This window comes from Xiphophorus couchianus, chromosome 19 (genome assembly GCF_001444195.1).
Source record: "Xiphophorus couchianus chromosome 19, X_couchianus-1.0, whole genome shotgun sequence".
Taxonomy (NCBI): domain Eukaryota; kingdom Metazoa; phylum Chordata; class Actinopteri; order Cyprinodontiformes; family Poeciliidae; genus Xiphophorus; species Xiphophorus couchianus.
The window spans coordinates 10,900,450-10,921,032 of NC_040246.1; the positions used below are offsets into that span (position 1 = coordinate 10,900,450).

General features: G+C 37.6%; 1 protein-coding gene across 1 annotated transcript; it reads left to right on the plus strand.

Moving 5' to 3' along the window:
• Nucleotides 1-9,733: 9,733 nt before the first annotated feature.
• kcnk5a (potassium channel, subfamily K, member 5a) lies at nucleotides 9,734-19,964 on the plus strand. The gene is made up of 5 exons (XM_028001264.1): nucleotides 9,734-10,233; nucleotides 15,272-15,383; nucleotides 16,478-16,644; nucleotides 16,729-16,897; nucleotides 17,242-19,964. Exons 1-5 carry the CDS (start codon nucleotides 10,048-10,050, stop codon nucleotides 18,183-18,185), a joined length of 1,578 nt encoding a protein of 525 aa, XP_027857065.1. The 5' UTR covers nucleotides 9,734-10,047; the 3' UTR covers nucleotides 18,186-19,964.
• The last annotated feature ends 619 nt before the right edge of the window (nucleotides 19,965-20,583 follow it).

Here is a 20,583-nt window from a genome sequence, read left to right on the forward strand (position 1 = left end):
GCCACAAACCTGCTGCAGGTTTATGTAACTTTTTCAGCTTCAGCACTTTTCGCACTAATTTTCAAAGCACAATCTGACAGTTTTCAGAAGAGGCTTTCTCATTTGTTAAACTTTAACTCTGACCTGAGAAGCATTCAAGCATATAAAAAGGCTGCCTCCCTCTTTGCACACACCCCAGTTTTTCTAGGAATTTGTCACAGCCACAAACATAGGAACAGATGTGCATGAAAAGAATACAATTTGGCTGGCAAGACACAACATGAACTTTAAAGGAGGCATTAAATAACAGTGAAGTGATGTTTGCTGCCATTCTGTTTTTATATAGAGTGTCCATAGACTCTCAACTTTTACTGCTTTGAGGTTTTGAGATCCAACAAGATGAGGGGAAAAGCTAGAGTCTAAATGGTTACAAGTTCAATCAAAATGTCAAATAAGAATTAAACAACTTACAGAATAAAAGTTTATTGTTAATACACTTGCAAACTTATTTACTAGCACTTCTGGAGAATGAGAAAGCAGCTAAACAGTTTACAGAAGAAGCACTATGGCGCCTTAACAAGTTTTCTTGCTCTAATCTTAAAAGCTACCTCAGACAATTTGTCTTGCTGCTCAGCCAGGACAAAAAGCATCCTCACACTCTCCCCCCAGGCTACTGGCTCACATGTTGATGCCTATTACTGAATAAAGATAAATTATTTCTCAGTATGCACAGAATTACAGTAACTGTTGTCTGCCCAGTAAACTTGTGACTGTTGTCATAAGAGGCTGTAATCAATGACTTAATGTGTCTGTGGCAAATGCCTGAATAAAGGCCTTGTATGAGTTTTTCAAGTTCTAAAAGAGAACAGAATATGTGTTTTTAGTTGCAATGACAGAGATCTTCGAGAATTGGATGAATCTAGTTTAATAGTAATCCTACTTGACCTAAAGCAAAGAATTTATGGGGGCTATTCTGATTAACAATGGCGACACAGCTCTGTTTATTTCTGAGCAATTGCAGCTTAATTATCTATTATTGCTATTCAACGATAAATGTGATGGAACCCAGTGATAAAAAATTTCTGATACTGAGGGCAAACTTTGAACCCTGATAGGAAGGGACGTTCCAGTGCTTCAGTGGCTCCAGTGCACCGGGGAACACTAATCTTTGTTTCTAGAACGGTTGTTCCAGTGAAGACACTGATGAATCATGACATTTCAGACTGGGCTGCCAGTCGATGGCATGCCTTTGCTCACCCGACAATGTTTCCTCTTTGGCTTAGAGCCTCTCCGCAGTGTAGACAACCTCGACCACGAGATTTAAGCAACCCATGGCAGTTAGCCAGCAGCTAACGGTTCTATCTTTTGCTTTAACCACAGATTGTAGAAAAGTTATCAAAATGACCACATATTCCTTACGATACAAGGCTCTGGGTTTGTGTACGTAGTTGTTTCTTTCATCTGTTTATGTGTTGCCTTGTGATTAATTGCAACTTCGCACTCATTGGCTGCTGAACCTGGGCACCAGCACAACCCCAGCAACCCTGGGTGATTAAGGTATCTATGGAAAAACCAGTCAAACAAACTTTTATCTATTTATTTTGCTAACTTCAGAAACGACTTTACCAACCAGGCAGGCAGACAGCTGTTACTTTTGTTTTCTCCCAAAACGTAGTTATCTCCAACACCCATTTCTGTGATGTGACTCAGTATGAAGTCAACGAAAATCTTTTTTACTTTATGAGTAGCAGTTTTGTATTTACCAGCTGCAGCTTGAATTAGCACTGGGTGAACACGCTAATATTCGCTAAGTGGAACATGCTCATAGTAGTAGTGTTAAAAACAGTTATACAGAACAAAACTTCTCCAAACAAAAAGAAAAAAACAACCCACAGATCACAGCAGTCATAGACACAATTTAGCAGTCTAAACAGCTACTGGCAGTTTGGTTTCAGTCTCCCATGGTGGGGCTGAGCGCCTCGGTAAAAATTAAGAAACTCAGATTGGGTTCCAGCAAAGCCTGTAGATAGGATATTTAACTGATATTTAATATGATGTGAGTCAGAGAGCAATGAAGCTAAAGTCACTACTATGAATATGAGTACCAAGAATAGGAGGAAAAACAAAAGCACTATGACATATAAACATAAATCCAAAGATGGTTTAAGTGAAAAACGAAATATTAATGTGCAAAAAGTTCAGTATATCGTCAGGTTGGAGCTAAAATGACATGGAACAAAAAGAAGTAACAGGGCAACACGCCGTCACTTATAATGGTGCAATATGATGCATGCAGAAGTAAAATAATTAAGAGGAGGATTACACTTCACTCCATCCAATCATCTGCAATCCACACAAGCACACCATGTTTGTTGTACCATGTGTAAGAACCATTTTCAACCAAGACATTTCAAGATACTACAGTATTGCTGGATCTTTCAAATTTCAGCAAAAAATACATTCTCATTACCAGTGCCATCTTTGACTCTTTCAAATATAAATGACTTTATGATGGTAAGAGTTAATCTCAAAATTGTCTTTGTAAGACTCTAAACACATACAATAATAGCTCTAAAAATATATACCCTTAGTAAGCTAGGAATTTCTATTTAAGACATGGTCTTTTCAATATGTCACACTAACTGGTGGCTACTACTTTAGTGTAATTCACAGCCAGAGATACCATCAATGTCCCTTTATATCTTCCTTGTAAAGCCTCTAGAAACTGCTGCTGTATCTGAACTGTCAATGGTGCCTCTAAAGCCAGAACACAGTGATTATGTTACATGGCTGCACAGAAGCAGCGCTCAAACACAAGACCTCCCTTGTTACACGGGACAAAGACTGATTGTCGGTTAAATGCTTTGCCTATTCTATGAATATTATCGTTACCGTGTAATGAACCTACATGAGTTTGTCAAGTCTCACTTCAAGAAAAGGATTCTTTTGTTTGAAAATAAGGATTTGCATTATGAGCTAACCAGTTCTGCAGCTTAGTTTTACTCTTCATCCAGTTCATAGAAACCTTAAACCTATCATTGAAGTCTTGCATAGATTATTTATGCAAGACTTTGCAATGACAGAACACATTCCAACTTAAATGTGATTGCAGAGTTTAAGCCCAAGATACTTAGAATCACCCATTTCACAACAAAAAGACAAAAGATTACCATATTCATGATTTGGTGTAAAAAATACAAATGGCAATGAGTCCTTTGGGGTCTAAAATGAAATCTGAAACAACTGTTTATCAAAGAAAGATTTCAAGGGATTTGTACATTTGTCCTGCTAGAATCCCAGTAAACAATTCCGAGGAATACCTTCATGCACATCACTGGGCAAGCCTAAGCTTGAACAAGCTGAAATCTTTCATCTCTGAGAAAGAATGAGCAAATGATCATTCTGGGAAATCTTTGTCGAGTGCTTGAAGTTACTTTTACTGTTTAAATTAAAGTTTACACTTGCCAAGCTGTGTGTTCTGGATTAAAAGGAGCATCAAAACTGTTGTTAGGTACAACTTCAAAAGCAAGGCTCAGTCATGGTACGATGCTACGCAGCCCTTCAGATGAAGACAGCATGAATGCAACAACATAGCAGAGAGCAATGTGTGTTGCCTTCAAAACCAATTTTTATTTTAATTTTTTTCCAGGCATGCCCATGTGTTTAGCAGAAAATTATCTTATTTTGAGTCGGCACTGTATAGATAACATGAATTGAAACTGAACTTCAATCCATTATTCAATCCATTGTTCCAGTAGGAAACAGGTACTGGAGCAACCTACCCATACTCATGTTCCCAAATCTGAGATGCGTCATTTAAAGAGTTCTGAATTTGATCCAAAAAATCTCTAGCATCTCAAAGTGTGTTTGCAGGAAAAATGGAGCAAGACGGTACATTGAACTTCTCAGTACCAAAACGTTTTAACAGACAGAAAGGTCCAAGTAAATGTAATAACGTTACTTAATTTCTATTTTTTTCTTATTAAAGAATGCACTATAGCAAGACACTTTGATTTTTTTAAAATAAAAATCTAATTGTATACTAATATACAATTAGTATATGCATAACTAATTGTGTTTATAGAATTTCCAAGAAAAGTTGGATTTCTCTAGCGTTGCATGAGCTATTGTCTCCCCGTCATCCAGGTTTTACACTTGGAAACTCATGATGACAGACATTGAACAAATTAACTGACTGATTGTGCAAGCTTCCTTGCCAGTAAGAGGCCTGGGTGGGTTGGGGAAGATGAAAACACAGCACAGACATAATACAATGGGACAGGGAAGCATATCTTTAGTTTCACATGGTCAAGCCACTGTACACACCTACATTTGCTAAAAATATCCCATCAGAAGGGGATGACATACTTTATTATACAACAAGGGAACATATACACTTACTTTTACATTAATTGTCAATTTTATTTCTCAATTCCAAGAAAACTTAGAGTAATTGATTTAAAAAGCTTAAATTCTCTGCAATAACAAGATGAGTACTTCCTGTTTATGACAGAAATGACTCTTATGTAAAAAAAAAATTTTTTAAATCCAACAATCTGTTAATCTCAGCCAGAAACCAAAAGAGTTTCTGTGTTCCAGCCTTGCAATATTTATCTAACAGTTCAAGTTCAAGTCTTTCCAAGATCCCCCTACAGATCAGCCAGTCTTTGGAGACTGCTGGTCACAAAATAACACATGTGTTAATGCATCCACAGTGGCTAATCTGTTATCAGATGTGCAGCTTCCGTTGTCTTATCTGGACTCCCAGAAATACGGAAGTCGAAATCCCAACAGAGTTTTCACCAGAGACCACCATCATGGACCTAGGGCAGCAGCAGCTTCATGCATGTGTGACTTATTTGCAGCCCAGATCCAAAGAATGATCATCTCCTGCTCTGACTGCATCTTGGAAGAAATGTTGGTAGTTTATTTTTTCACAAGTTGTATAATAATACTTGCTGAGACAGAGTTGCAAAGTTGGAACATAAATATCTGTAGGAGAACTTGCTACCTTATTAAATAAATGCATGAAATGCTGTAAGATACACCGAGTTTTAGCATGCATTGCTAATAGCATTTGCCTTGGCCACTATGCACTGGATGCAACTCAGAAATCAGCCAGAAGGATGGTATAAATGGATATAGAGGACACAGCAGGTATGACTTTTATGTTATATGTAATGAGATGTAAGTGAATAAATTAATTACATGAATTGAGAGATTACTGTTCCTGATCAAATGGTGAGATTAAACTTTTTTCAAGGCATGCCCTGAAAAAAATCCCAATAAACAGGAAACACTGTTGGCCTGATGGAAAATCATAGTGAAACACATATGAATAAACTACCAAGAAACAAAGCAAAACAGGCAGAGTAGTTACTGCAGGAGGTAACCACGCCTTAAATGTGGTAAAAAGAAACTTAATGTTTGCGGGTAACCCTGACAGAAAGAAAAACTAAATGAACATGGTGGAAAGCTGGTATTATATATTGAACTATGACAACAAAACCAAAAACCATGAAATGAAGATAAACAAAACTGAGGATACTGAAGCCAAAAGTCAGAAGCATTTACATTGAAAAACATCAGCTCAACCTCGCCATACTAACACACTAAAGTCCTGTTCCAGCATAAAACCACATGTAGGAAATCAATTATTTTTGGCTTTTATTGTAATTGCCCAAATGTAATTATTAAAACAATAGGAGAGAACTGAGCAGTTACAATTTATTTAGTCAGAAAATGCAGGAATAGTCTGACTCCCATTCACCTAACGTTGGTATGTCAACTAAAATTGGTAAGACTAGTAGAAGACATTTACATTTGATTACTGAATCATAATTTGGCTAAAATACTGCAAAACTGTATAAATAAATAAAATGTTTTGAAATTACATGAAATATGTGCTGATATGAACCTTGTGTTAGATAAAGTTAATGGAAATATTTCCACTGAAACTTTCCTAAAAGTTTGTTTTCCTTCTTTATATACACTCATAAAACTTATACATAAAAGCACATTTTTATGACTACACCTGGAAACCTAAACAGATCCTCTTAAAGCTTCATTTCCACAAAGCTCTTTGCATGTAAGTCTAACATGGGAGAATCTCAAATTTAAAGCTGTTTAATCATGTCCAATCCTCCCCATGTGAAACACCAATGGGTTTGTGAATGGGATGTGCTGCTAGGGTTTTAAAACCTCAGCATGGGGATCAACCAGCAGTCCAATCATTCCTGGGATTCTTCTTTCTGTCAGGAATCGCTGTGTTCTCGGATGGCTGGCTCACTTTATTCCAGTTTGTTCGTATCTGGAATTTGCTTTCAAGTGCTGGGCATGCTGACAGTCCAAATGATCACTGCCTTATCAACGCTTCTTTAAACAGAATTTTTTTGTAATCTTACTTTCAGGTCATTTATGACTACTGGTTTTATCATAATAATTTTAGTTTAGAAAGTGTGATTAATAATTGCTTTTCTAACTCCATATTCTGGCTATATATACTGTAGATAATAAACATGTACTTTTCCACAGATGAAATATCATAAAATCACATTCATTAATAACATGGCCTTGTTTATTTTTTTCATTTTTGTGAGTACATTTTCCACAATATTAAAAACACAAACTTGAAGACGGTGTTTCGGTCAAATTAAGCCAGAGCTAAACTTTTAGCTGTTGGCAGCATCATGCAGTGAGAATGCCATATTTCAATATTAACAGAAAAATAGGGGGGGGTGGGGGGGGGGTGGGGGGGGGGGGGGTGGGGGGGGAATAAAAAGGCAGACACTTTATCTAATTAAAAATAATTTTAAAAAAATATAGGTTGCATGCACTGGAGCTGCAAAGTATTTTAAAAAATGCAGCATAATTTTGAAGTAGATCATCTTTCTCTCTCTCTCCTTATAGCGCAATGTGCTATAAAAAAAGAAAGAAAGATAGGAAGGAGAGAAAGACAGCCTTTTTGCACATTAATAATATCTTTGGTATGTTCAAAGAACAAGTTAACACTTGCAGTTCGAGTGCCTGTAGCATAGAGCTCCTTTGATATTATGTCCCATCATCAGAAATGCAGTGCTTTGCCAATGAAAGCATGTGTAAGCACAATTGCTACTCTCATTTTTAACTTTCAGTCCACTCAGCAAATCTTTTCTATACATTTCTTTTCTCATCAAAGCAGCACATGGCAGACAAACAGCAAATTCCCGTCCATTCTTTTCTTTGGCAACAATTTTCCAGCACAGTCTGATTTAATGGAGAGCATCTGTAAACATCAGTTTTTAAGTATTATCATAGATTCTGGATTAGATTGAGGACCAGCTTCCTTGTCCCAGCAGAATAATAGCATGATGTCGGTGGCAGCAGCATCATGCATCATGCATGATGTACCTGCCAGTGAAGCACTGTGGGGATGATATCTTCAAGCTTTTGGTCAATGACAGGTTTTTTTTGTATGCTACATGAATTGCAGTTTGCATGTAGACCAAAAAGTCCACACTTGGTCTCATCTGTTTATGCCACATTTTTGCCTTTTGCACACTTCTTATGACTTTCTTCTTGCCAGATTTTCATGAAGGACCAATTTGCAGATTTGGATTTCTATAGCTAATCATTTCCTGTTCTTCCACCTGAATGGTGAATTATGTCTAGTTAGGTTTGAGGTTGTGCCAGACTCTTCAGTTTTTGTTTTCTAACAAACTTCTGAGGAACAACTGATTGCACTAAATGTTGTCCAGGAATTTCAGAGTTCTATGTATGAAAACATAAAAGTTTTGTAAATACTTCTGCAAAGTACTGCATAAATGTGAGCGTGACTGTCTAAAGCACCTAATGAGTGTTTAGCAGAGAACCATCATAAAAACAACTTCAAAAATATACACTTTATCATCCTCATTGAGGTTCTGGGGTTCTCTATATTTACTAATCCATATTTTTGTTTCATCTTTATTGTCAACTAAATAAACTCATTTAATCCAGGCTGAAGCATATTAGTGGAAGCTCACTTTTCAAACAGGCCACGCATAGGTTTTATACTGTATGTCTGACAGGTTCAGGAGAATTTCTTGAACTTTTACTCCTGCACATCCAGTGATCTTTATCTGAGGTGTCTCTGAAAAGTCAACCCTGAAAGTGAACTTTCACCTAATGAAAAAAAGTCTTATTTCAACCTTAAAACATTCTAACTCTTCCACTACTTTTATTTAACACGTAAAAACAAACCTGTGAACAATTTGCCAAAGGTTTGGTGGAGGAGTAATATTCTACATTATGGAACGATATTAAATTTTCCCTTGTCTTGTAATCCAGGTCAGATGTGTCTGGGTTCATGAAAAGTCAGTTGGTACACATGGCACATGTGATGGTGTAAGATGTCAAAACTGCAAGAATCCAGCAGATGTTATCGTAACTATTCACATCTAAAATACTGCAGAAAACACTGGTAAACCAGAAATGAATTATTTGGATGCATTCAAGCTTATGCATGAGTTTCCTGGTGCATATGTAAAAACAGAGCAGAGATTTTCCATCTTTAACAGAACCCTTTAACAGACAGACAGCAGGATGGAGAAACTCTCTTAAAACCTGTTAATCAATCAATCAAGTAACACACTATACTTTAAATGATCTAAAGCATCTGCTTGTAAGCAGCAATCAACGATCTGACCAAAACTGTTAAACTAAGTAAATAAAACAATAATAATTATAAAACAACAACAACAATAGAAAATGTAGCAAAATGTAGCAATAGCAGCTGTAAATGAGGAAATTCCAGAGAGCGTTAAAACTAATAGAAAAACATATTTGGAATTCTTAAACAAATAGACAAAACTTAAAATTTCATTAGTGATACATTTGAAAACAATGCCATGTAAAAAAGATAAATATTTTAAAAGTTTTAATTAACCACACAGTAAAACAAGGCAAAGACAAACCTGATAAAAAAAATGTGATAAACAGATGAATGAAACTGACATATTTATTTTTATCAACCTTTTGAGTTTGCTTATTTTTTTTTCTTTTTCATCTTTTTTTCGTTTTAGATAAAAAACAGCATCCGTTTGATTATAAGAAATGTTAACAGTTTGAAACTTTCATTGTTCAAGTTTTATTATTATTTTAAATTTACCATGAAACTCCAGCGTGTTGAGCTTTTTGGATTGGTGCTGCCTGTCAGATTTTCTCTCCACTAAATAAATATTGTTTTATTATTCAAGTGGGGTTATCTTTTGTCTAATTTACTTGAAGAAATAAATGCCTCTTCAATAGCAGAAATGTTTAGCTTTTCAAAAGTTTGACCAGACTGACTGAACAGCAGAACCTTAGGAGCCAATTGTTTTTCAGGCCGGGCCAGTGCCTATTCAGCTCCTCCCATTGGATCTACCACGATATTAACTCATTTCTAATGGTGCAAATATTATTTTATTAGTCCTGATAATTGATATAGCTGGATACATTATTGAAGTGCATTGTATTATTAGGGCAAAACGAGACACTATTACATTCTACAATAAATAACTATACGTGAATTTAGGCAGGGAAAACGTTCAGATAGTTGTTTTCTATCTAAATTCGTTATACTAAGTTTATTTAATTTGATTATGATGCAGCTTAGAGCAGTGTCACATACCTAAGTGTGTTTTTGTTGTCTCTGCGAACAGTGCACCTGTGCACAAACTTCACAGCAGTCGCAGCACCGGCAGTGTTTGCCCTCCCTCGGCTTGGGGCGGGTCTCCGCCACTCCACCCTCTGCTGCTCTCTGCTTTTAGGTCACATTTGGCCGCCGGATGCGCACGTGGGAGCATATGCAACAAGTGAATAAGTTGGCACGCGCGCTCGGTCCGGCTTTTTAAACTTTTTTTTTTTGTCCCGCTATTTGTCTGTCTCGAGACCGATGCTGTCAGCTGCCGCGCGCTCCTCTATCTGCTCCCAGCTCTGTCGCAACGAAGGAGAAACTCTCGTGGGCTTCAACTTTTTAGAGGTTCTGAGAATGAGCTTCGCATAACGTCGACTTTTTCTTTGTTATCTACCCCCTCCTCTTGTGTTTTCCCCGCTCTACTGCATAGAAGTATGGTAGATAAAGGCCCCTTGCTGACTTCTGCCATCATCTTCTACCTCTCCATTGGGGCAGCGATATTTCAGGTCCTGGAGGAGCCCAACTGGAAGGAGGCTGTGAAGCAGTACAGGAAGCAGAAGGAGAAAATACTTGAGGACTACCCTTGCCTGTCCAAAGATGACCTGGACAAAATATTAGAGGTATGTTATTTATATTGGTTATCAGAGAAGTAGCTGTTTATAACTTATCTCTGCTTGGTTGCAACAAAATGAATGGGCGTGCTCTCATAGAGGGGTGACACAGGATGAGTCTCAGTTTTCAACCAAAGCTTTACAAACCAGCTAACAGAGTTCCTGAGGAATGAGCTGGTGCGAGGCTGAGGGTCAACATATCCTCCAAAGAGGCGCCTCAAGGCCTGAATTCTCTCGAGCACTAAAACTTTTAGACGTTGCCTTATCTCCCTGTGGCTGAATGATAAGTCATTTATGACATGCAGCTCTCAGCTGACTGATGCAAATGTTCTCTCCTTTGTCTGGAGGAGTCATTGTTCGAAAGGTTGCAGCACCCAATGGAGTTCACACTTCTCACAGTTTTAGTTCTGGTTTTTGTGGGCCGTGTGCTGGAGTCGTTCAGCCAGCAGGGACTGAATTTATGAGGGATTTTTTTTTTCATGACTTTTGGTTGACATGATTTTTTTTTTTTTCCCAAAACTTTACATTTATTTGAGATGTTCAAATATGGCAATAATTTATCTTTCTCTTTATCAGGCTCTTTGCAGCTTAACTAATTTAATTGGGGAAAGTGTTGCCTTTTCCTTTCATTTTCCAATCCCAGAGACATGTCTGAACCTGTGTGCCCTTTTTAGGTCCAGTGTCAGGGGGATTTATTATTCTCCCCATCCCCCCTTCTGTCTCTCCTCTTTGTGTGCTGGTGGGGGACTGAAAAGGGATATGCCCATGAACCCCTCCACCCCCCTATTTATAACAAATCTGCTTGTGAATGAAATCAGCGGAGTAACCTGGTCGTATAATTTTGGAAATTTCCCATTTTGGCAATTGATTATGAAACTCAACCAAAAGAAGGAGGAAACTAAAACCCTAAGTTCTCATGCACGGCAAAAAGGACTATATAAAGTCATGGCACATTTAAAAGATCTTATCATGTTACTCATTAGGCATTTCACTGTTTTTTTGTTTTTTTTTCACAGCCGTGCAGATAGCGGTTGCCATTTGCCAAAACACCTGCTGCAAATGTGCTGGTTTAGGTTTCCCTAAAGATTGTTGTAATTTGGCAGAGGTTGTTAGATTTCCATGATGGAAACTTTGTAAGCAGTTAAAACTTATAAAGCAGCTCAACAAGGAAGGCGACACTCGTAAAAGTCAAACTTCTCTGTTTTATTAACAAGAAGTTTACTATTAACCACAGGCATCCTTGCAGTGGGCACAGTTCACAGATTGGGTTTTATAGCCCATCAGCGTTGGTGCTTGAGAGGCGTTTATGAAGTACGATGAGGGTGCTGCTGGGCAGAGGTGTTATGTCTACTACAAGTAAAGCATTAAGACCTCTTTAGTGTTGTACACTAGAATCCTTTTTTTCCCTTTTTACCCCCTCATTTTTCACAAATATTTTTGTAATGGTGATCAGCAACCCAAAAATAGTCTCCATTTGTATTTCCTTGTGCAGAAGAGTTAAACTTCTGTCCTGAAGGACCAGTGTCCTGCAACTGATATTCTTTGGTGAACTTAAGCAGAGAAACATCTAAAAATTAGAGAACATTGACTCTAGAGAACTGGAGTTTGACACCTCTGCCTGGATGTAGATATTTAACTTTGAAATTTCCAGAAGCTAGCCAACATTTCTAAATCTAGCTATCACCCATGTCAGACATAAAAGCTCCAAAGAATAACTGGTTAGCTGCTATTTGTTCAATCTTCCTGCTATCTCCTGAAATTCTTGCTCTCTCTCACACACACATCTTCAATGAACCACAAAAAACATTGTGTGTTTTTAAAAACTCTTAGATCACAGATGATTTCTTGGTACATCTCAAGTGACTGTCAAACAGTGCTGGGAATGAAAGAAATTTAGCCTGTGGCAGCAAATACTTTCTCTAATACCAACCTTAAACTTTTTTTCCCTTCACCTCCGCTTGTGTTTCGACTCATTAACCTCCCTAATTTTAAACACGAGATGAGGCAGATAATTCAGTTTAACCATTTTGCTGCAAAAGTAGGAGTCAAGCAGGATTTCAACACCCAACAATCACATGTTTGTGGCAAAACATCCTGTTGCTGAAATATGGGGGGAATGATCAGACAAGAAAGAAGTGGTGCAGTGTTTTCAGGAAGAGCTTTTTGTCTTGTGACCTGGATCTTGACTTGCTGTTTTCTAACAGGAAAATACATCCTTCCTCATTTTGAATGTAGAATGAATGTAGATGCCACCCTTAAGAAATGTACTTGTTAGAGCTGTCCCAAAGGGATGTGTTCATTTAATCTTTTCAATCAGGTTCTCAATTCCTCCTTTAAACCTCTGGAAAAATTGGGCAGTAATTAAAGTTTAATTAGTTTAACTACAGTATTGATTGTCTTTAAAAACAAATTGAAGAATTTAAACCAGTACCATGATTTAAAGCAACTACAGATGTTCAGTTTTAAGAAGTCCTTTCACTCACAGCTTTCTTCTTTTATTATATCAAATAAAAAGATCTGAAGGGTTTTTCTTTCTTAATCAATGAAGCCATAGTCCTGATTATTGTTAGTGTTAGCACACTGAATGGTGTGTACACTCAGATGCTGTTTATAACCCAACTATGGGAATTAATTCATCTTGACATGGAGGAGCTTAAGTGACTCTTTTGTTTGTAACTCTGTAAATCTTACAAGCAGCTGCTGCTGCGTTGCAGTTGGAAGTGGAAAAGTACAGAGCAACTGGAGCAACTTGCTATGCAACCAGCTGTCTTGGTAACCTTTTTTTATATTTTGTTTCATTTTTATCTCCCCCAACTGTGTGTTAGGCTGTCATAGAGTGACAGTGGATGATTAGTCAGTCAGGGTGACAGAAATCCAATCTGCAGAATAAATAGGAGAATCCTACTTTACAATTTTGGTTTGAAACTTTCTTTGAATACTCTGGAAATCAGTCATATTGTTAACTCACAGTACGGTTGGTACGCGATTCTCATAATTGTAAAAATTGCATCTGTGTTTTCTTTTCTTTTTCTTGCTTATTTGTCCATATATAGATGTCCTTCTGAGCAACACAAATAGATTATAAAGGTGTGTGGATCTTCTCTTCTGTTGAGGAGGAAATGACCTGACCTTTTTGTGGTCATTTTACCCTTGTCTGCTCTGTTATGAAGAGAAGCACCTCTTGTTGGTATTTGTCCTGTCAGCTCACAAGCTCCTTTTAAAGTGCTGCAAACTGACTACCAGCATAAGCCCCCACTGTGTTTTATAAATTCAGCAGTTTTTCTCAAGAAGTCAACAATCATCACTTCCTTATCTGGCAAGAAAAGTGTCACCATGTTTGACTTTCCCTTATTAGGTTAAAATTAGGTGCAAAGCTAAAAACACACTAGCACAGAAAGACCACAGATGTGATACACGGCTAGCGTTACCTAAACCGCATGCTGTAGGAACTTAGATCCTTGACTTAAGTTTGATATTCCCAAATAGTTCCCAGTACTAAAAACCCAACATGTACAGAAAGCAAGAGCAACTTTCTGTTATCCACCGATGGTCCAGCTCTCTTTTGCAGTCTGAATGATCCCCACATCTGCGTTTTTCTCCTTCTTCATTATTAAATATTTCTGATACGGAAAGTAGCTCACTTTATCTTCACTAAAGAGTTATTTTTTCCAGTTGTACATGGAAGTACCTTGGTGTGGGAGATTCTCTGTTTGTGTGTGTTGTCAACTGGCCAGTCACATGTTGGGACTGATAAAGCTAGAAGGTCAATTTCACATGTGCTCAACTGGTTCCAAATTATTTTATTAAATTTCAAGGATACCACAGATAACGATTAAAAAGTCATTGTCCTAAGAAATGGTGTCTAGGACCTACAAAAAGTGCCTTTAATTTAATAGCATTGAATAAAGACCACACAAAATGCGGTCTGTGTTGGATCATTACTGTACAGTATTTTGAGTTGTTTTAAGTTCCACAGCTGTGTTAGCCTTGGATCCAGTGAGATTTTTTTTACTATTTATACTAAAACTGGAACACTTTAAGGTCAAATGACATTACACAGATCACTGTTTACTTTAGCTCCTTGTTTATATAATGTCACCTGCTCCACAGTGCTGAATGGACTCCCGGATTTTCTTTCAAGTTACGTCTGATCGCTTCATCATCTGTGTACATTTAACTGATGCCAAAATGTATTTTATCTTATGAATATTTCTAAAGCAAACACTGTTGTGACATGCAAATCCACCAAATTCTTATTAATTTACAGTCTGTCTTGACATAAATGTGATCAACACAAAGCCTCACCAGTCCAACATAGAAGCTTTGTTTTTCATGCCAAAGAATTGCTCCCCTTTGTCTGGTAATTACAGGGCAGACATGTCACAGACCTGTTATTATTAAACAACCAAGCTTCTTCCAGCATGTTGGAGCATATGTGAATTTTGCTAATGTGTGCACATTTCCTCAGCTACCAGTACACCAGGAGAGGGAGACCTCGGGGCAATGCATTGTCCCAACACACATGGTCTGGTGTTTGCTTATTCCCAAGAGGGGGAAAGTCCAGTTTTTGTTTTGGCAGCTCAAGGACGTGTATGGTCAAGAATGATTGATTAGGAGCTGTTCGTCTCAAGCTGTGGTTATGGAAGTATGACATGCATGGGGTATTTTGAAGACAACTTTCTTGAAATTTCTTTCTTGACATTTGTCATTGTGCAACTAAAGTTTAGAGAATGTGGCACTTGCTTTCCTGTTTCTTAATGATGAAATAAGCAGCATCCCATGGTTCTGTTGGTTAATTACCTGGAGATGCAATCAGCCAGGAAGGATATGATAAAACAAATTACATCTTCACTTATCAGATTTATCAGACTCCTTTGATCTTAGCTGAATTCAAATTTTTAAATTCACCAATGTTTATTTACAAGGCCAAAGTTGATAATGTTATGTTTACAAACCAACTCTCATTCAGTCTACCGTAATTCAATCTAATTCTATAAGATTCTATTCTATGCAGTTTCTTAACAATGTTGTTTTCTTGTGTCTTCAGGTAGTGTCTGATGCTGCAGGCCAAGGGGTCACCATAACTGGCAGTAAGACATTTAACAACTGGAACTGGCCAAATGCTGTCATCTTTGCTGCTACAGTCATCACCACCATTGGTACGTGTGATTTATCTTAAAATTCAATCAGGTTTTTTTTAGAAGCAGATTAAATTACATTTCAATTTTAGGACATTTTTTGCACCAACGCCCGATGCTGTCTGTCGTTATTTGCATCATTTTGAATTGGCACCTGGGTCTCTTGTACTGTAGTTTACAATTATAGCTTCAGACAGAAATTTACAAGGGGGTGTAACAGAGAAATCAAGCTTACACTGGACAATGAGATATTAAAGAATGCTAGAATGGGTGTATTACAAGAAAAATGGAGGCAGCTTTACTATCCTGAGGGGTATTTAATCACTAACGTCTGATAAATATAGCTAATTTGCACAAAATGCTAAAAAAAAAAAAAACTGTAGGAGAATGAAGGTCAAAAAAGCCACAAGATTTTGCGTAACCACTTCTCTCTTGTTTTTCCCACAAATCATGAAGTGGGAAGTAGAAAAAATATGACAAGATTTATTTTTTTTTTTATCCCATAAATATCTTTAAAGTTTTTATCATATTTTTAAAGATGTAAGACCTGCTCATTTTTTCCTGATATCTTAATATTGCTTTGTGGTTTCACTCAACAGCATACTTTGGATTTATAGTGTTTCTCATCAAAATCAACAGGTTGGGCTGATGGATATATTATAGACAATTAAACCAAATTAAATGTAAGACTATCATCCATCCAGCCATCAATTTTCTGTACACCCTTGTCCCTAGTAGGCTCGGGAGGGGTGCTGGAGCCTATCTCCAGCGAACGTTTCAGGCGAGAGGCGGGGTACACTCTGGACAGGTTGCCAGTCCATCGCAGATATTAGACTATTGAATTGAAATTTTTATGTATGTTTTATTTCAGAAATTGGCTCATTAAATTATTACAGGTAAACCAATTCTCTAGAATGGATTTACTACATTTATTTATTAATTTGTGGCATTTTTGCCACCTGATAAATGTAATGCATTCTTTGCTTTTTGTCTCTCTCTTGTTTTTTTTTAAATGATAAAATCTGATTTGCGAGTTCTGGTATCTGCTGTTCGACATGTCTGTCTAATTTCCTGTTTTAAGCTCATTTTGGGTTTTTTTTTTTCAATCTTTAAAGGATATGGAAACATCGCCCCTAAAACCTCAGAAGGCCGGGTATTTTGCATCTTCTATGGGCTTTTCGGGGTGCCCCTTTGTCTTACCTGGATCAGTGAGCTGGGCAAGTTTTTTGGTGGCAGAGCAAAGCACCTGGGACAGTTTCTAACCAAAAAGGGGTTTTCATTGGTAAGTTGTTTTTATGTTTAGTTCTTCAATCCTTCAAGAAACATCTGGTTTTCCCCCTATATAAATATTTGTTTTATTTTCCAGAGAAAAGCCCAGTTTACCTGCACAGCCATTTTTCTTCTCTGGGGTGTGCTGGTCCATTTAGTCCTTCCGCCTTTTGTGTTCATGTCCCAGGAGGGCTGGACGTACATCGAAGGGTTGTACTTCTCTTTCGTCACCTTGACCACAATTGGTTTTGGGGACTTGGTTGCAGGTGAGGAGATAACTGAAACAATAAAAAATAGATTAGAGTTTCTTTTTTTTTATTTATTTTTTTTTTAAAAGTCTATAAAATGTCCTAAGCACAGTAACCCTAATTTTAGACCTTAAAAGGTGTAGGCTGTAAATGACATTCAGTAAGGTTTGATCTTTCATGGCTTCTTTGATCAATTGCTCTTAAGTTAAGAACTGTACTGGAAGTGTTGAGAAATGGCTGTGAGAAAAGTAATTCGTGTCATACATAAGATAAAAAAAATCTTATAGTTTTAAATTTAACTTCATTTTGTTCTTTTTCACCTGTTACACAGAGAAATATCAACATTTTCTCTATTTCTGTAGGTGTGGAGCCAAATAAAGAGTATCCAACTCTCTACCGTTACTTTGTGGAAGTCTGGATTTATCTGGGGCTGGCCTGGCTGTCCTTGTTCTTCAACTGGAAAGTTCGGATGGTGATTGAAGCCCACAAGGCTTTGAAGAAACGTCGCAAGCTGCGCAAGCTGTCTCTTGAAGAGATGCGCCATTACAAAGAATCTCACAAAGCTTCTCTTCGTTTGCCGCCCACTCCCAACGATGTGAACATTTTCAGCTTCTTGTCCAAGAAGAAGGAGGGGTACAATGACTTAATAAAGCAGATTGGTAGTAATAATGAAGGTAATCACAGGACCAGTGACTCCAGCAAGAAAGCCAAAGACATAAGTCGCTCTAAGAGTTGCAATGATGCACCAGAATTCAATGGTAACACCATTCTCAGCCTGGACCGTTCACCACGCCAAAAGAGACGCTACAGTTTCAGCGACCGTGTTACTGTCGTCTTTTCAAAGTCCAAAAATTATCTGCTGGGCTCAGATAATGGTTTATTACTAACAGAAGATCAGGGAGAGGGTGACCCAGAACGAGACCAAAACCAAATGTACGAGAACCAACTTGACAAAGACGTTGATGTAGAAAGCAAGGCCGCTGGAGACTGTGGGGCAAGAGGTCGGAGGACGTGGGACTCTAAAGAGTACCATCCTCTAACCATTCAGAATGCAAACATAACTTTCATAGATGAAGAAAACTTTCTGAGCAGTAACTTGGAGGAGCCGGATGGCGAGGACGCAGATGATGACTCTAAGGCAAAAATCTCCATCACAACATGTGATGAAAACATCGAAACAAACTCCAGGGAGGATCAGAGTTCTGAATGCGACGGGTCCATTTTTACAAGTGATGGTTCGGAACACGGACACTCCTATGAGAAGCTCGTGGAGGAATACGCGAAGGAAGACAACACAGAATCTTGAGCTGTGAAAGCTGACCAACTTGGTCGAGAAATCTCTTCGGTCCTCTAGTGTCGGCTGGAAGTATTTGTATTCCAATGTGAAGCATCCAAGTGCATATCAAACATCTGAGATCAACTTTGAAATGGACAATCAAACTCCACACCAATAAAGAACAATAGAGCATGAGTTGTAACCTCATGAGGAGTCAACATCTGCTCAATTAAAGATTTTCGTTTTTCAGTCAGTTTGAAGAAAAATCACGTTATTTTGATATATTCAAACCAGCAGCAGTTGTTTGTGAGTGATTTTTATTCCTGCTCATAGCCTGAAGTTATATGTGGAAATTGGTTTGATTTCCCATAGTTTCAACTATTTCTCTTCACCATATTGGTGCTTTTAAAGATATTTATTAACATGAAGGACAGTGTAGCCTTTGAGTTGCCGTGTGGGTTTATGCATCTGCTGTTGCACAATTTCAGTCATATCAGGGTGTATGAAAGTCCACTCCGGGGCAGACTTGCTTTTACAACCTGAGCCAAACCTTTGTCTTAAAATTAAGGGGTGAAGAATTTTTTTTTACTGCATTTCATTATTAAGGTAAGCTCTTGATCTTGTCAGAAATTGGTGTTTATATTATGAGCAACCCAGCTGTGATGTCTTTCATCTGAGCCCTTACACCAACCGAGAAAGAAAATTATTATAAACAGTAATAAAATGCAAGCCGAGTTGAGCCTCTTGAACACTTTTTTTAGCCATTTCTGCCCTGCTGCCGTCTGCATCCCAGATGACAGATTTGCAACTTCAGCACTTGTAATTTTTTGTGCTCAACAGGGGATAAAGCTTTCACAGCAACAACATTCTTATGTGCTGTCTCTGTAGCATTCTTTGATTTGATTGTGTTTGCCATGTAAATATTGGCCAAGAGCCAGCCAGTAGCGGGTCTGGCCACAAAGCCAGACCCGCTTGGGACGTGGCTTTGCTGCTTGTGTTTGCCTTTGTGGGGCTTGCACCAATGTGAACAAATGAAGTGCTGCTCTTGACAGGCAGCTAAGGTTAACTTGTGGCAAATCAATAAACTCTTGACATATGTCCTTCATATCGGTGCTCCCCGTAAGTGTCATTTGAGCACAAAACCGAGTTCTCAAACATCTCCAATTTTCAGTCTTGCAGGCCTTTTGCACACAATGTCTTGCACAAAGATTAAAAATGGTGTTAGTTGGAATGGTTTAAAAGCAGCAATCTCATGAGGGATTCTTTAGGAGTCTTCTTTTTTTTTTCTTTCAAATTCCAGTTAAAATTTGTTGAACAAGATGCTTGTAATAAGTGGTCATATTTCAGGGTTGATTTTATTTTCCACGTGAACACGTCAAATGCACATTCTGACTAATATTACTGCCTCATTATGTGAATAGCCTTAAATCCACTGCAAAGCAGAGGATGCACAAAACGGAACATCTTTTTGAATGTATTCTGAGCAACTCACTGAATAGTTGTTTTTCACACATGGTGTCATTTGTTTTTCCTTCTCTGGTAAATTTCATCACAGTCCCACCATTTTTTGTTTCCCTTATGTGAACAATCTTTTTTCACTGGTTGTTTATGCAGCAAGGTACTGCTTTGGACTGAATTGCAAAAACTATATCTAAGATTAGATATTTTTCTCTCCATTGTGTTAAACTCCAGTATAATTGTCTGTGTAGTTCTGTGTATTTTTTATGGTTAAATTATTTGTATTTGTAAGTTTGTACATAATTTTCATGAAAACTGTATATTTCTTGTAAAATAAACTTGCATCAAATATTTGTTTTTCCTACTTGCAGTGTTTCAATAATCGGTGTTAGCGCACATTTTCACAGCAGCTTAATGTATCCCAAGTTTCACTTAAGTTTACATGTAGAAACCCATCCATCTGTAAAATATTGCATAACAGTCTCTGCACACATCTTAAAATCTGTTTATTGCCCATCCTGAGTTAATGTTTGAAATATTTTAGTCACAGAAGGACACAAATCTGGAAATGAAAACCAGTGGAAAATAAGATGATTTTAACAGGCTGAAATGGCATTGAAAGTTTGCATGCCTTTCTTAGAGTTCTTGAAAATGCAAAAAATGTCAGGGTAAACATGCTGGAACATTTATTTAATTAAAAAGTAAATGCCTTCCTAGTGGAAATGCAATTAGATATGACTTCTGGGGAAGTGAGTTCCCCACAATTTTAGGGAACTCCCAGTGTTCCCTAAACAGGCTAGAACTGCCTCCACCTGAAGGGCCCATTTGTAACTGCAGCCTATCAGATATGTATTAGTGAGATGTTTGAATGCCGAGACACTATAAAAGATCAAGTGAAATTAATTGCAAATAAAAATGCCTGCAGCAAAACAAAATGAAACCATGATTAACAATCCTTCCTTCATGACTT